This window comes from Pelobates fuscus, chromosome 5, assembly GCF_036172605.1.
Source record: "Pelobates fuscus isolate aPelFus1 chromosome 5, aPelFus1.pri, whole genome shotgun sequence".
NCBI classification, from domain to species: domain Eukaryota; kingdom Metazoa; phylum Chordata; class Amphibia; order Anura; family Pelobatidae; genus Pelobates; species Pelobates fuscus.
This window is the reverse complement of record NC_086321.1, coordinates 208,893,219-208,910,700: the sequence shown is the minus strand read 5'-3', so window position 1 is coordinate 208,910,700 and position 17,482 is coordinate 208,893,219. Positions and strand designations below refer to the sequence as shown.

General features: G+C 47.8%; 1 protein-coding gene across 1 annotated transcript; it reads left to right on the top strand.

Moving 5' to 3' along the window:
- The first annotated feature begins 8,675 nt into the window (after positions 1–8,675).
- Positions 8,676–10,248, top strand: LOC134612176 (putative nuclease HARBI1). Its single transcript, XM_063456531.1, has 2 exons — positions 8,676–8,879; positions 9,172–10,248. Exons 1-2 carry the CDS (start codon positions 8,676–8,678, stop codon positions 10,246–10,248), a joined length of 1,281 nt encoding a protein of 426 aa, XP_063312601.1.
- Positions 10,249–17,482: the final 7,234 nt, after the last annotated feature.

The following is a 17,482-nucleotide window of genomic DNA, read 5'->3' as shown; positions in this document are numbered from 1 at the left end:
TTGTCTACGTGTGTCTGTGAAGTGGCAGTAGGTATCGTCTGTTTGGTCCATTTTGTGTCGTGTCTCTAGGTTAGCTATCTCGTGCGTCAGTTCCTGAATCTTGGCGGCGTGTTCCCTTTTCCGCTGGGTGCAAAGTTTGATCAGGTGTCCCCGTATCACGCATTTATGTGCCTCCCATACTGTGAGGGGGGCGATGTCTGGTGTGACATTATCTTCAAAGTATTGGGTCAGTGTTTGGGCTATTTGTGTGGTAATGTCGTTGTCCATCAGTATGTTTTCATTGAGTCTCCAGTGGCGTTCACTGGGTTTGAAGAGCGGTGATTTAATTGTGACTTGGACCGGGGCGTGGTCTGATTCGTGCTGAAGTCCAATGGAGGAATCTATCAGGAAGGGAAGGTATTCCTGCGCTAGGAAGATATAGTCTATCCTGCTATACCTGGTGTGGGCTGCAGAGTAGCATGTGTAATCTCTGTCATCGGGGTGCGCCACCCTCCAGCAGTCAATCAGGCCTGATCTAGCCAGAGCTTGTTTGGCCTGACGTATACAGTGTGGGGGAATGGTGCTGGTGCCCGCGGATGAGTCCATCCGGGGGTCCAGGGGGATATTGAGATCACCGGCCAGGATCAAGGTTCCTTCGCGGAATCTCTCCAACAGTGTGAGGGTTTTTGCTAGGAATCGGTGCTGTCCCTTATTGGGACAGGGTATTCGGTGGACAGGGTATTCGGATTTAGCAATCCTATTAGGGGACCTCTGGAATGTCGAACAGTGGGCTTTCCGTGTAGTCTAGCGTGTGGCGGGCCATTTACCGGGGTTGCGGGGCAGCGGGAGTCGGGGGGGGTCTCAATCACGTCCAGCATACCTCCAGAGGAGGGGCATCTCCTGGGGCGTCTCGAATATGGTGGGGAGGGTGGGGCGCTAATAGCGGCCTCGTCGCCGGGGCCATGGGCTGTCTCCAGTCGGCCGGGGAAGCGACGGGGGGAGGGGGGGAAATACTGCGGTCGTCTGGCATACATGGCAGCTGGTGAAACAGAGAGAGTGCATACAATACGGTGAAAGGAGAACAAGTTTGCAAGTACATTACATATCAGGCAACATTTCACAAATCATGCAACATTTTAACCAAGTCTAGCCTCCCCTAGGTCCCACAACTCCCCACAACCTAGCTATAGGGTGATGCGGACTGCACTGTCTCCGACAGGGGGGTCCGCAGGAACCCGGGGGCATTAAAAACTGCGGCAGCTTAGCAGCATGGCAGACGTGGTGGCTGGATAGGCCAAGAAATGCATATAGCATGGTCGGACGTGAGCGAATTAGTGTGTACATTATATGTCAGGCATCATTTCACGTAACGTGCAGTACTCTAGCTAAATCAAGCATCCCACTGGTCCCCCACTCCCCCCTCCCAACCCAACCATGGAATGAAGTGGACTGCCCCGTCTCTAGTGAGGGGGCCAGCAGGCGTCCGGGGGTAAGAAAATAGTGGTAGCATGGCAAACATGGCGGCTGTATAGGCTAAGAAATGCATGCAATAACTTTGAGGAGAACGAGTTTGCTTGTACCTTACATAACAGGGAACAGTTCACATGACATGCAATATTCCACCCAAATCAAGTATCTCCCAAGTCCCTCATTTCTCCCACCACCCAACCCCAGCCTGATGCGGACTCCCCCAGCTCTAGCAAGAAAGTTGGCAGGTGGCTCCTGGGATCACTGTTTACTTGTGGGGGTCCTGCCGGATATTAGGGACGGTCGGTGGATTAAGGGCTGTCCGTGGATAGGGTCCCGGACACCGGCATTGTAGGTGTAGGAGGCACAACGCGGATGTTGCGCCCCGGCTTCCTGGGCATGAAAAGACTGCAAGTCTGGCCCGGGGTATTACTGTAAGGTCCCACACCCGTGCCCCTCCCAAGAGCCACACAGAACGTGGAAAGCACAGACCCCCCCGACTGTCCGGAGTGTCCCCAACTGTAGACCCCGGGGCCCCCCTAGCCCGTGTGGTGAAGGTAATGGTAATGTACCCCTTATGTATTATAGTGTGTGTACTTAGCTGTCATCGTGGAAGCCAAGGGGGTACTTCAGCAAGCAAGGTCTACTCGGGAGGGCCGGGTGGCACCGGGGTTCGGAATCAGCTCGGGTTCAGCTATTCTTCAGGCCCGTTAGGGCCTCCCCAGCGGGTAGGCTGCGTGTCTCTTCGTATTTGGTTGCGGAATGGTTCGGGCACCTCAGGGTGGTCCGGGCGTGGCGGAGGTTGATCCAGTATCCAGTTGCGGATGGTGACAGGTGGCAGATCCATTGTTCTCAGGAAGCTGGATACGTCGTTGGGCCACCTCAGTGAGCACCACGTGTTCCCCCACTTGGCCTGGAGGCTGAAGGGGAAGCCCCATTTATAGGGTATGCGCTTCTCCTGGAGGATGTGCGTGAGTGGCCGCAGCGCCCTCCTTGCGTCTAGGGTGAGGGCGGACAAGTCCTGGTAGAGCGAGATTGCGGCATCATGGAAGGTGATGGTCTGAGGGCGCGCAGCTCTCATGATGGCGTCTTTGAGCTGGAAGGACAGGAGGCAGCAAATGACATCACGTGGGAGGCCATCTCTTCTGGGGGGACGAAGGGCCCTGTGGGCGCGTTCTATCTGGTAATCTTCTGGGGCTTCCTCGCCCAGGATGTGGGTAAAAAGCTGTGTGAGAACTGCGCCTAGGTTTTCCTGTTCAACCTCCGGCAGGCCCCTGATTCTTATGTTGTTACGTCGCCCCCTGTTGTCCAGGTCCTCTACTTGCCTGCGGAGCTCGAGCAGGACTGAGCCTTGCCTAGCTGTGGCATGGTCAGCGGTTTGGGAGTGTTGGATGGCCCTGATGTTCTCCCCCTCCAGCTCTGTGACCCTTTCTTCCAGGGCAGTGAGGTCTCTGCGCACCTCCTGTATCTCTTCTCTGATCGCCGCCCTCAGTTCCGTCACTAGCGCAGTTTTGTCGCTCTTTGAGAGCATGTTGGCAGATATAGTTGCCAGTTCGGCGGTGATGTGTGTTAGCTGGTCACCCCCGTCGGGCCCGGCTCTGGGCCTGCGTTGCTTTCCACCTCTGGGGATGCGGTCGCCATCTTGTCCGCGTGTCTCGCGGCTCGGGGGCCGTCCGTGTAGGCCAGAAAATCGTCCAGCGGTCCGGCGTTTTTCCTTAGTGGGCTAGAGCCTGTGGGTCCTGGGGTGCCCTGGCGCTTTGTTTTCCCCATTTTGGAGGTGTAGTGTGGCATAGATACGGGGCTTTGTGGTCCGAGGTTGCGGAGCTCCGGCTGCGTGCGACTCACTCCATGCACGGCTAGCCACGCCCCCAGGTGCGGGTATTATAAGTCACAAGTGGTGTCAACTGTGAGGGGATGACATGTCTAACACGATCGCGGCCCCCACTCAGGTTTTCCCCAGATGTGCTTTTTCCTCAAATATGAGTTTTTGCCACTGGGTTTTTTGCCTGGCCCCAGATCATCGGGTGGACTGGTAATCCTAGACCCCAGCTATTTGCAATAATATATTTGCTATAAGCCCAAGTTCCATTTTGTCTTAAACATCCAGTTTCTATATATCTGTCTGCAAAAGTATTAAGTGTCTTTTTTCCTGCTGAGTTACTGTTTCTTTTTTTTTTTTTTTTTTTTTAATTCTTTATTTTAGTTGTGCATGAAATAACATCCATATGTCAATAATGCCACAACAGCATTTGCAAACAGTTGAAGAAACACATATTGGTTAACTGTTGTACAGCATTCAGATTGAAACGCACATTTTTTGGTTTATAAGACAAGCTAAGTACAGGCTGGGTATCTGTATTTGTCTGAATTAATTATTTCGTCGATTGGTAACCATAGCATAACAGTGGTATTTATGTTGAGTGTCATAGCTTTATTATCTAAATATTTCCTGTGTCGCTGTGAAGTAGTTGTGGTAAACTAAGGCATGTGTGCAGTCGCTTGTATGAGATTAGTAGCTTGATGCATGTTATTATATATAATCATATGGTCTTCCTCCACATCTATGTTATGCCCTCATCTTTCAGGATTATGGTATGGTGAGGCTCTGACACGTCAAGACACAAAGCATGAGTACATATGTTAAGATAGGCAGCTGATCACTAGCTATACATGTTAAGTATACATGTTAAGACACAAAGTATGAGAACATATGTTAAGATAGGCAGCTGATCACTAGCTATACATGTTAATGAAGCTTGTTAACAGGTAGGTACGAGCGAATGAATAGCATAAGTTATGGTTACACGTAACATCAGAATATTCATGCTTATATTGTGTGTGGTCATGCTAGGGAGTAGGATTCAGAGTGGTGAGAGAAATGTGAAGTCTCATGAGGCTTATACATGGTATATGCATTTCGTGTAATCATGCTAGATTAAATGCTTGATGGGAAGCATTGTGAGAGAAACCAGGGCTTAGACATATTAACTCTTGTTATAGCATAAACTGATGATATAGTCCCTGTAAACTGTGCTTATCTGTAGGGGAGAAAGTTCTCAGCAGTCCAAGGTTGGTTATGGAGGGCCGGGGCAGCATGCTGCAGTGTCGCTCAGCAGCCGCTGCGTTCTGTCGCTTGGTGATTGAGGGAGTGGGATAACCTGTTCGTTGCAGTTGGTCCTGAGGATTTCTCCTCTGCTTGCTGCAGTGAGTTAATTGCCACCGACCTTTTCCATTTCCGCCTTTCGATCCCTGTACAGAGCATGTTACTCCGATGTGTGTGCCAGCTTGTTTGCACGAGACTTTGTGGTGAGTACCGCCGCCATTTTAGATTTGCAGAGTGTTTTAGTGTTCTCCCGCTCGCGTCTCCCCAGCAGGGCCTGCATGTGTAGTGACAGGCTTGTGGGGTTGTTGTCTCCTCGTAGTCAGCCCACACCTTCCTGGGGCAGGTTTCTGTGGTGGTCTGAGGGCCTTAGGTGGCCGCCTCTGCGGCAGGCGCCATTTTGCTAGCAGGTCGCACATGTTGCTGGCGTGTGGCAGCCATCTTGGCGGGTTGCCGTTGGAGAGTGTGCCGCAGTAAGGTGGTGGCCAACAGCCCAGCTTGGCAGGACACTTGGTGTTTGTGTAGACCGGGATGTCCCCCCCGGTCCAGAGGGGGGGGGGAGCCAGACGCCGGCCGGAGACCCAGGAGAGCGGCCGTCTCGTCCCGGCTCAAGCTCCATCACGCCTCGGGCTTTTTTTGGTTCACTGTGGGTGTCGGGCAGAGTCTGGAAGGGTATCGCTGCATAGCCCAGACTCTGGGGAGCATTATGGTCCGTATAGCGGGTGGTTGGGGAGCTTTAGCCTCCAGTTTGTGCCGATTTTCGGGCACCGAGGCGGGAGCTCAGACTGAGCACGTCTGATCCCGTCGGCGGTCCGGCCCCGCCCCGGGTTACTGTTTCTTGAGGACCACATGATTGCTTAGGAATGCCATAATGTGAAAATTTCTCTGTTCTGGGAGTATGTTAACCGATAATATGAGCAAGTTTTGCTCAAAGAGGGGAATGTAAGGATATGAAATAGTTAACTCTTTTTGCATTATATGCTTTAAAATAATGTTTGAAATAATTATACTGACCTTGGTAGATGTATTCTGTAACATGCTCTGAGAGGCCTCCCCCCACCCTCATGGCCCCCCTCCCGCCGGGCTCTAGGGGGTGGAAGGGGTTAAAGGCTTACCTTTCTCCAGCGCCGGGGCTCTCCACCCTCTTCTGACGAATGCGCATGCGCGGCAAGAGCCGTGCATGCATTCAATCAGTCCATAGGAAAGCCTTTCTCAAGAACACTATAGGACAGGGGAGGGGGGGAAGAACACTATGTGACAGGGGAGGGGGGGGAAGAACAATATGGGACAGGGGAGGTGGGAGAACAATATGGGACGGGAGGGCGAGAACAATATGGGACAGGGGAGGTGGGGGAAAGAACATTATGGGACAGGGGAGGGGGGGGAAGAACAATATAGGACAGGGGAGGGGGGAGAACAATATGGGACGGGAGGGCGAGAACACTATGGGACAGGGGAGGGGGGGAAGAACACTATGTGACAGGGGAGGGGGGGGGAAGAACAATATGGGACAGGGGAGGTGGGAGAACAATATGGGACAGGGGAGGTGGGAGAACAATATGGGATGGGAGGGCGAGAACAATATGGGACAGGGGAGGTGGGGGAAAGAACATTAGGGGCCAGGGGAGGGGGGAAAGAACAATATAGGACAGGGGAGGGGGGAGAACAATATGGGACGGGGGGGCGAGAACGCTATGGGACAGGGGAGGTGGGGAAAGAACAATATGGGACAGGGGAGGGGGGGAAGAAAAATATGGGACAGGGGAGGGGGGAAAGAACAATATGGGACAGGGGAGGGGGGGGAAGAACAAATGGGACAGGGGAGGGGGGGGAGAACAATATGGGACAGGGGAGGGGGGGAAGAACAATATGGGACAGGGGAGGGCGAGAACAATATGGGACAGGGGAGGGGGGAGAACAATATGGGACAGGGGAGGGGGAGAGAACACTATGGGACAGGAGAGGGGCGGAAGAACACTATGGGACAGGAGAGGGGGGAAGAACACTATGGGACAGGAGAGGGGGGAAGAACACTATGGGACAGGGGATGTGGGGAAGAACACTATAGGACAGGGGAGGGGGGGAGAACACTATGGGACAGGGGAGGGGGGGAGAACACTATGGGACAGGGGAGGGGGGAGAACACTATGGGACAGGAGAGGAGGGGAGAACACTATGGGACAGGGGAGGGGGGAAGAACACTGGGACAGGGGAGGGGAGAAAAGAACACTATGGAACTGGAGAGGAGGGGGGAAAGAACACAAAAAAAGAGGGAGGGGAGAGTAACACTAGAGGGGGAGAGAGGAACATTAAGCAGGGGGGACCACTAAAAGAGAAGGGAAGTTTTTCATATTAGATTAATTAAATTCATTAAAAAGTCTAAGATTAAAAAACCTATAGGAAAAAAACTTAAAAATCATTTGGGGGGAAAAAAGTCAGTTTCGGTTTTAGGCCAAGGGCATCAAGAGCCGTGCATGCATTCAATCAGTCCATAGGAAAGCCTTTCTCAAGAACACTATAGGACAGGGGAGGGGGGGAAGAACACTATGTGACAGGGGAGGGGGGGAAGAACAATATGGGACAGGGGAGGTGGGAGAACAATATGGGACGGGAGGGCGAGAACAATATGGGACAGGGGAGGTGGGGGAAAGAACATTATGGGACAGGGGAGGGGGGGGAAGAACAATATAGGACAGGGGAGGGGGGAGAACAATATGGGACGGGAGGGCGAGAACACTATGGGACAGGGGAGGGGGGGAAGAACACTATGTGACAGGGGAGGGGGGGAAGAACAATATGGGACAGGGGAGGTGGGAGAACAATATGGGACAGGGGAGGTGGGAGAACAATATGGGATGGGAGGGCGAGAACAATATGGGACAGGGGAGGTGGGGGAAAGAACATTAGGGGCCAGGGGAGGGGGGAAAGAACAATATAGGACAGGGGAGGGGGGAGAACAATATGGGACGGGGGGGCGAGAACGCTATGGGACAGGGGAGGTGGGGAAAGAACAATATGGGACAGGGGAGGGGGGGAAGAACAATATGGGACAGGGGAGGGGGGAAAGAACAATATGGGACAGGGGAGGGGGGGGAAGAACAAATGGGACAGGGGAGGGGGGGAGAACAATATGGGACAGGGGAGGGGGGGAAGAACAATATGGGACAGGGGAGGGCGAGAACAATATGGGACAGGGGAGGGGGGAGAACAATATGGGACAGGGGAGGGGGAGAGAACACTATGGGACAGGAGAGGGGCGGAAGAACACTATGGGACAGGAGAGGGGGGAAGAACACTATGGGACAGGAGAGGGGGGAAGAACACTATGGGACAGGGGATGTGGGGAAGAACACTATAGGACAGGGGAGGGGGGGGAGAACACTATGGGACAGGGGAGGGGGGGAGAACACTATGGGACAGGGGAGGGGGGGAGAACACTATGGGACAGGGGAGGGGGGAGAACACTATGGGACAGGAGAGGAGGGGAGAACACTATGGGACAGGGGAGGGGGGAAGAACACTGGGACAGGGGAGGGGAGAAAAGAACACTATGGAACTGGAGAGGAGGGGGGAAAGAACACAAAAAAAGAGGGAGGGGAGAGTAACACTAGAGGGGGAGAGAGGAACATTAAGCAGGGGGGACCACTAAAAGAGAAGGGAAGTTTTTCATATTAGATTAATTAAATTCATTAAAAAGTCTAAGATTAAAAAACCTATAGGAAAAAAACTTAAAAATCATTTGGGGGGAAAAAAGTCAGTTTCGGTTTTAGGCCAAGGGCATCCTGAATTTTCGGCTTCGGCACAGAATTTTCATTTTGGTGCATCCCTAGTTAATTTGATTGTATGAAAGGTCAGATGACAGACGGGTTAATGTAAATTGCATAGGAATGTGAAAAGGGTTTTACCATATGGATGTTGGTCTGGACACAAGGAGGTGGTCACTTATGCCTCGTTTCCACTGAGCGGATCGGTTCGGGTCGGTACATTTTGGAAGGTTTTGAATGGTCCGGCCTATTCCAGCGAGCGTTTCCACTGCAAGTTGGAACGCCTGGAGGCTTGCGTGGTTTACGCCAAATGCGTGTGACGACACACTTGGTCGACAACATACGTGACGCTACAAATAACAATAATGGAGGTCATCCAGCAGCTCGTCTTTGCTCTATTTGGCTTTTGGTTCTTTGAAATCAAAGTACATGCCGCACTTTATGAGAGAAGGTTGCGAGCGGCGAAGAGAAACACAGCAGAAAAGAGAAGAAAACTTATGGCTTGGGTCTTGAGCCGGGAGGAGAAGTACACCTTTGTGCGGCAAAGACAAAGACGGCAGCGCTATAGGGTAAGCAACTTTATGCCATATGTCATGTAGTTCTACACGTATTAAAAATTAAAAATAATACTGAATATGTTAAAAATCTAATACAAGATGGGAAGGAAATACATTATGTATTTAACAACATCATGTTGCACACATTTGTAAAAATCAAGAATTACACCTTATACATAAATACTCCTTATGTTATTTTTGTTGATCGCTTTTATACATGATGCTATCTGTCCGTGTAAAGTATTTTGTTGTATTAATAGTGATATAGTAACATCTGTCCTTTTTTGTTTGTTTATTTTTTTAGATGCTTCTCCTTTTGTCAAAACAGCGCCGCCGACCAGTCATTTGGGCTCTCCGCCGCGCCAATGAGTGGTGGGATGTGACCGTCCCTGGATTCACACACACACAGTGGGTGCACAATTTCAGAATGTCTGAGGAAACATTTTTATACCTTTGTGCAAAGCTAGGTCCAGCGATGGAGAAGCAAACCACCAACTTCAGAGCTTGTGTGCCTGTGAGGAAAAGAGTTGCCATTGCACTGTGGAAGCTGGCTACCAACAGTGAATACAGAAGTATAGGTCATCTTTTTGGTGTCAGTAAATCATCAGTGTGCCGGTGTGTGCAGAACTTTTGTAAGGCTGTATGCACATTGCTAGCTACTGAAATTATTCATTTTCCGGACTGGCAAAAGCTTAAAGACATGGCTGACTACTTTGAGAACAGGTGGGGCCTTCCACAGTGTGTTGGTGCTATTGATGGGTCACACATACCAATAATAGCACCACAAGAATACCACACTGACTACTTCAACAGAAAAGGGTGGCATTCCATCATCCTCCAAGGAGTAGTGGATGGAAAAGGACTATTCTGGAGTGTGAACGTAGGAAAGCCTGGGAGCTTGCACGATGCTCGGGTTCTACGACTGTCCACATTTTGGGATTGGGTTGGCCAGGGAGGCCTGTATCCTGTTTGCACTAAGAACATTGGGGGGGTGAATGTTGGCTATTATGTGCTCGGGGACTCTGCCTACCCTTTACAAAATTGGCTCCTGAAACCATTTCCTGACAATGGCCGCCTGACACTAGAACAACAAACCTACAACAAGAAAACATCCAGGGCACGTGTCGTAGTTGAAAATGCATTCGGAAGACTTAAGGGTAGGTGGCATTGTCTTATGAAGAGGAATGACAGTGACATTGCACTTGTCAAATCCATGGTGCTTACTTGCTGTGCTCTTCACAATCTTTGTGAAAGACATGGAGAAGACTTCCACCAGGATTGGAATACGTCTGCAGAAGAGCCAGGACGGGTAATTACACTGGATAGCGAAGAAGAGTGCAGTGAAATACGTCAGGCTCTCATGCGGCACCTCAACCTTTAATTTCTTACCCTGGTTTTATTAACGTTTTATTACGGTTTTATTACATTTAAGAAATTTTTAATAAAGTTTTAAATTTAATCAGACACACACAAAAAGTCTCTCCTGTTTTTTATTCTAATAAAAAAGTGATCTTTCAAAATATACTCACAAGTACAGAGTAAAAAAATATATTTACAAATAAACATTATTTACAAAAAGCAAAAATAAATGTAATTATCAAAAAAATAAAATAAAGAAGTGTACAGGTCATGTGCTAGTGGAAAGGAACTACTGCCTGGGCGGTGACCTGGGATCACGACTGCCTCCCAGCACTTGAACAAGCTGCCCAAGGACACCAAGGAAGGCCTGGTTGAAGTTAGCCAACTGCTCCATCTGCTGCCGGGCGATTTCTGCCTCCTGGCGCCTCGCTTCCTGGGCATCTTGATGCAGTGCCTGAAAGCGCCGCTCAGAAAGGTTCTCCATCCTTTCCTGCTGCCTTTCCTCTGCTGCCCGCATATCCTCCATGACTGTGCGCAAATCCAGCTGAAACCGTCTCCTATCACCTGGAATATACAAAAGGCCATAATAGTGCTTTTTTTTTTTAGCAATTGGTACAAAAAACAGGTGGATATCTATCATTTAACATAATGTAAATAAGGAAAATATGTAACACATAAGAACAGTATAAGCACAAAGTAAAATAAACACCCTAAACACAATATACTTAAGATAAGCTCAAAATACAATGGAATTTAACCCCTTAAGGACACATGACGTGTCTGACACGTCATGATTCCCTTTTATTCCAGAAGTTTGGTCCTTAAGGGGTTAAATAGCAGTATATACAGACAATGTACAATTATGATTATGGATTTAATTATGCAAACAAACTACATATAGAAGCATTTTGAGTGAGTTCACAGTTTGCTGTAAATTAAAAGTAAGGAAAATGCACAATTACAATGTTCACTCTGAACAGCATGTCTTACCAGTGTGCCGGGGTGCACTGGGCATACTCTGCGGTTGGGTCTTGTGGTCGGTGTTGACGTAATCGTACTGGTGCTGCTGAACGACGTTGATGGACCATCGTCAGAAACATATGAAAAGCTTGAGGTATCATTGGAGAGTCCTTCAACTGTATCTGAAAATGCACAGATCAATAGTTCAGTACACTGTACAAATAAAATGTGTTTTTTGGTGCAAATAGTTAATGGTTTTGTTCAGTGAATCTATAAATGGTTAGCAGAGCGAAAGCCAATGCAAATTAAGAAAAAAATAAATCTTACCAACGGGTTCTATCATGGATTCGAGAAGTGTAGACAGGGCTGCCATCAGAAATTTTGGGGCCCCTGACAAAGCACAAGGTCTGGGCCCCCCCCCTCCTCCTCTACCCCCCCTCCCCCTCCCTCCCGGGCCCGCCCACGCCCTACCTAGTCCGCTGACAATGATGCGGGACTGAATGTGGTGTGTATAGTGGCAGTGAATTAGAATGTGTGTAATGGATGTAGTGTTTGTGTGCATTAGATACTGTTTGTGCAGTGAATGCAGAGTGTGTTAGCGTAGCGGATGCAGTGTGTATAGTGAACGCAGAGTGTGTTTGAGTAGTGGATGTAGTGTGTGTACAGTGATGTAGTGTGTGTTTGTGTAGTGGATGTAGTGTTTGTATGTACTAGATGAAAGGTGTTTAGTGGATGCAGTGTCTATAGTTGATGTAGTGTGTGTATTAGACGCAGTGTCTGTGTATAGTGAATGCAGAGTGTTTCAATTTGTGGTGGATGTAGTGTGTGTACTGTGAATACAGGATGTTTGTGTAGTGGATGCTGTGTGTACAGTTAATGCAGAGTGTGTGTCAGTATAGTGAATCCAGAGTGTGTGCATAGTTTAGTGAATGCAGAGTGTGTGTTAGTGTGTAATGAATGCAGAGTGTGTGTTAGTGTGTAGTGAATGCAGAGTTTGTCAGTGTAATGAATGTAGTGCGTGTGTTAGTGCAGTGAATGCAGAGTGTTTGTAAATGTGTAGTGAATGCAGAGTGTGTGTTAATGTGTAGTGAATGCAAAGGGTGTTTTAGTGTGTAGCGGATGAAGAGTGTGTGTTAGTGTAGTGAATGCAGAGAGTGTTTGAGTAGTGGATGTAGTGTGTGTACAGTGATGTAGTGTGTGTTTGTGTAGTGGAGGTAGTGTTTGTATGTACTAGATGAAATGTGTTTAGTGGATGCAGTGTCTGTAGTGGATGAAGTGTGTGTATTAGACACTGTCTGTGTATAGTGAATGCAGAATGTTTCAATTTGTGGTGGATGTAGTGTGTGTACTGTGAATACAGGATGTTTGTGTAGTGGATGCTGTGTGTACAGTTGATGCAGAGTGTATTTTAGTGTAGTGAATGCAGAGTGTGTGTCAGTATAGTGAATCCAGAGTGTGTGCATAGTTTAGTGAATGCAGAGTGTGTGTTAGTGTGTAATAAATGCAGAGTGTGTGTTAGGGTGTAGTGAATGCAGAGTGTGTCAGTGTAATGAATGTAGTGTGTGTGTAAATTTGTAGTGAATGCAGAGTGTGTGTTAATGTGTAGTGAATGCAGAGAGTGTGTTAATGTGTAGTGAATGCAGAGAGTGTGTTAGTGTAGTGAATGCAGATAGTGTGTTAGTGTAGTGAATGCAGATAGTGTGTTAGTGTAGTGAATGCAGAGAGTGTGTTAGTGTAGTGAATGCAGAGAGTGTGTTAATGTGTAGTGAATGCAGAGAGTGTGTTAGTGTGTAGCGGATGCAGAGTCTGTGTTAGTGTAGTGAATGCAGAGTGTTAATGTGTAGTGAATGCAGAGAGTGTGTTAGTGTGTAGCGGATGCAGAGTGTGTGTTAGTGTAGTGAATGCAGAGTGTGTTAGTGTGTAGTGGATGCAGAGTGTGTGTTAGTGTAGTGAATGCAGAGTGCGGTAATGTGTAGCGAATGCAGAGTGTGTGTCAGTATAGTGGATGCAGTGAGTGTGTTAGTGTGTAGTGTAAGCAGAGTGCATGTTGTATTAGTGAATGCAGTGTGTGTATTGTATTAGTGTATGCACTGTGTGTGTTAGTGTATGCAGTGTGTGTTGTATTAGTGTATGCAGTGTGTGTGTTTGTGTATGCGGTGTGTGTTGTATTAGTGTATGCAGTGTGTGTTGTGTCAGTGTATGCAGAGTGTGTTGTGTTAGTGTATGCAGTGTGTGTTGTGTTAGTGTATGCAGTGTGTGCTGTGTTAGTCTATGCAGAGTGTGTGTGTTGTGTCAGTGTATGCAGAGTGTGTGTGTTGTGTCAGTGTATGCAGAGTGTGTGTGTTGTGTCAGTGTATGCAGTGTGTGTGTGTTGTGTTAGTGTATGTGGTGTGTGTGTTGTGTCAGTGTATGCAGTGTGTGTGTGTTGTGTTAGTGTATGTAGTGTGTGTGTGTGTTGTGTCAGTGTATGTAGTGTGTGTGTGTGTGTGTGTTGTGTCAGTGTATGTAGTGTGTGTGTGTAAATGTCCAATGAGGAGGGGGAGGGGGGGCATTTTAACATTATTTAAAAAATAATAATAATTTAATTAATTAAATTGTTTCTCCCCCCTCCCTGCTTACCTGTGTCTAGGGAGGGGGGAGATTCCATCCCCGGTGGTCCGGTGGCATGGTGGGGCCCCCCGGCGTCCTGTTACCGCAGAGGGGGCCCAGGCAGCACACTGCTTCTCCTCTTCTCTCCTCCAATAACTCTCGCGAGACAAGCGGAGCGTTGCCATGGCAACCGGGTCTCGCGAGCGTTATTAGCAGAGAGGAGAAGAGAAGAAGCAGTGTGCTGCCTGGGCCCCCTCTGCGGTAACAGGGAGCCGGGGGCCCGGGGCTGCACACATAGATAGCGATATTCGCTATCTATGTGTGCAGGGAGGGAAAGTGGGGCCCGAGCAGTCCGGGCCCCCCAGGGCCGCCGGGCCCGTGACAACTGTCACGGTTGTCACCCCCTGATGGCGGCCCTGAGTGTAGATGCAGAGTCCAGACCGCCCTCCCTGCCTTGGTTTGCCGGCCTATGACCGTAAATGGCGTCCATGGCGTCGTACCACTTCCAACTACTTCGACTGTTTCCACTACGGCTGTTGGCATCCTTAATTTTTTTATATTGGCCTTTCAGCTTTTTAAGCTTTGCCCTACACTGACCCGATGTCCGTTCAAATCCCTCAGCAGCCATCCGCTGAGAAATATCTTTATACACCTTTTCATTTCTCACTGATCCATCAAGCTCACTCTGAATAACGCTATCGCCAATTATAGTTAGGAAAGTGGATAGTTCCTGAGCCGACCAGAGCTTGCTGTTGTTTGCAGGCATCCTTCTCCTATTATCTGGACTAAACGGCGACGTGGTGTTTATTTCGCGCTTGCCTTTGACGTGAGCATTGACGTTTTTCTGTCCGCCAATCAGTGGAATGTATTGTGTGACGCCAGTAGCTCCGCCCTAACCGTACCGTACCATTTCCTATGGCCCTACATCTAAAGGGGGACCATGAATGGTGCGGTTTGGTTCGGTTGTATGGGCCACTTTCATAATGGAAACACTCAAAATAGCGTACCGTACCGAACCGACCTGAACCGATCCGCTCAGTGGAAACGAGGCATTAGTGTCTCTATAGATATGCCTTAACTCCACCTCTGGGTGAGGCATGGTAATCCACAGGGTATATCTCTAGTGATACTCAAGTGTGCTTGAGGGGCAGAATCTAATTCTAATGGAGTCACCATCTTTCCTACCATAGACCCCCTGCGGCAGAAGTATTTTACTTTGAAGAGCTGAGTAAGTGATTAGGACTTTCTGTTATTTTATCCCTTTTGTTTTTATCTGTTGTTGGTGTAAAGAATTTTGATTGTCATCTATATTTTTGTATGCACTGTGGCTATTCTTGGTTCATAATAAATATTCCTTTATTATGTTCTGCCTTCGCGTTGCCTGAAGAGACTAATGAGTATTGTTGCAATTCCATGAATATTGTGCTAAGTTGTATTTGGTGTTTTTTTTATAATTGATTTACCTGGGGGACCAAGGCACCCCATTTATAAATTATCTTGGTGGTGGCAGCGTTAAAATAGTAATATTTGTATTATTATGCTTAAGTGTGATTTTATCATTATTTCCAGTCTAGTGTAGACAAATAGTGAAATTTAACCCCTTCACCACCACAACTACATCACACACACTCTTGAAGTAGGGTGTGTTCGTGACAATCCCCACTCAAGTTGTTCAATTCTTGTGTTTTGAAATAGACTGCAGAAACTGTGTCCTCCATTTTACACAATCAAAGATCGCAGCTATTCGGAAGAAGATGCTGCGCATTCTTCAACTCAAGCAGATCCCCTTCCACATTCTAGCACGCAATGGCGAACTGCTATTAGCCTCCATACAGGCCGGGAGCCCTTCACTAAAGGTATGTGCCATGGGTGGATAGTAAATACCTCAGAACCAGACCATCGTATGATCAGAAGTTACCGATCACTTCGAAGGTTTGATTGGAACTTTAATGGTGACTCCTACACGTGCAGGAATGGTAATGCAATTCACGCTGGACCTCTTTGCCTCCAGAAACTACCACAAGCTTCCTACTTTCTTCTGTTGGCTCCTGGATCCGAAATGTGTGAACGCATTTCTCCAAGACTGACCAATTCAATGGCATATGCCTTCCCACCTTTTGCAATGATTGAGAGGGTTTTCCACCAGATCAGATGACAACTGTCAGTCCTATTGTTCACTCCATGGTGGCAGAACTAGGCCTGGTACCCAGATCTGCTGGAATTATCACATGAGGATCCCATTATCCTACCCTCGCTTCAAATGCTTCTCACAAAGGGTTACCTCATCCTCTCTCTTGTCATATGTTAAGACCACGCAAACCTGCCTTAACAATCATCTTAGTGAGATGGGGTAGATGGCTTATTTCCCTGGCAGGAGTGGACTTCCATTTAGGGTCTCATTCAGTTTGGGGCACACTAGCCTTTGTGTCAAGAGCTTCCTTATCGGATATTATGTGTTCAGCATATGGGTCACGTAAAGATACTTTCAGGGTGTGACGGTAGTCACCATCACTGGGAGCATTAGATTGACACTTGAAGTAGGTATCTGGATGACTCCTATGTTTAAGTCACCCTGTGCCCATTATCTGTGCAGGGTATGTGTGTGGAATGTAATTGTTTAGTCCTAAATGTTTTGCGTGCTCTCCTATCTTGCTGATGCTCTCAACCAACTAGGTGGATTTAGCTGTGGAGCATGTATTCCATTTGTGTTATTGTCTTCCCTACCTTTTTAGAAATGTTATTATGAGTCTCTGTATGATTTCCCATACGATTATTTGCATTTATCAGTTACAGAGTCGTCATACCTGTTGGCTGGCTGCATGGTCCCTGTAGTCAGGATAAATAAAAAAAATAAAAAGAAGCTAGGCCTGAGAGCCACAAGTGCCTTTGTAAAAGCAGTAGCTTGTCACAGTACAGACAGAGTTGTGGATACCTGCCTGGGAAAGGAGCTGAAGAACCAAAGGCAGAGGGGACGATACCTGCTTGGAAGAAGAGAGCTGCAGTCTGGTCGGGTAGAAGAGTTTCTGAGAGACCCGAGCCAAGCTGGGGCTCAAGCGTTCCAGGGTCCCTGAAACTGGCTAGGGAGCTCGTTCACACAGGATTTTTACTTTGGCCCTTCTCCCGCGCTTTTTTTGCTCTTCTTTCTTCCCATTAAAATGCAAAACATGAAGCAGTCATGTAATAAAATTGTAGCTAATGCTAGCTTTAGTGTACTGTAAACTTAATAATGACAGGAGGTAAACATTTTTCCTTCCTCTTGGGACCTAGTTTCCATTTTAAAACTTTTATCTGTTTCTGCTTCACGTGGATGTTTTTATGTGTTTAATCATGGTATTATGGGTTTGTATTATTTGGTTATACATTTAGGTTGGGATATAGATATATATTTGGTTATATATTATATTAAAATCTGATACTTTGATTGCTAATATGACAGCTATTATTTATAAAAATTATGCCTTCCAATTTTAATTAGATGTCTTTCCAATAATTTCTCTTTTGTTTCTGAATAACTTCAATTGGAGCAAATTTTATGAAATTTTTGGGCATTCTACTCACAATGTAGTGTTTCAGTTTTTTCGGTGTGTTGGTATGTTTTTTTCGGTGTGTTCGTATCAATTATTATACAATGCTTTCCTACAGGGATTCTGGTGACGCTAGAGATCCTCATGCTTCGCTTAAACGACCAAAAGTCCATCTAGTGGCTG

What these genes read in the sequence shown, in the direction of transcription:
- LOC134612176 (XM_063456531.1), top strand. Translation starts at nt 8,676, where the DNA reads ATGGAGGTCATCCAGCAGCTCGTCTTTGCTCTATTTGGCTTTTGGTTC. An exon ending in AAAGACGGCAGCGCTATAGG is followed by an intron (nt 8,880 to 9,171) that starts GTAAGCAACTTT and finishes TTATTTTTTTAG; the next exon opens with ATGCTTCTCCTTTTGTCAAA.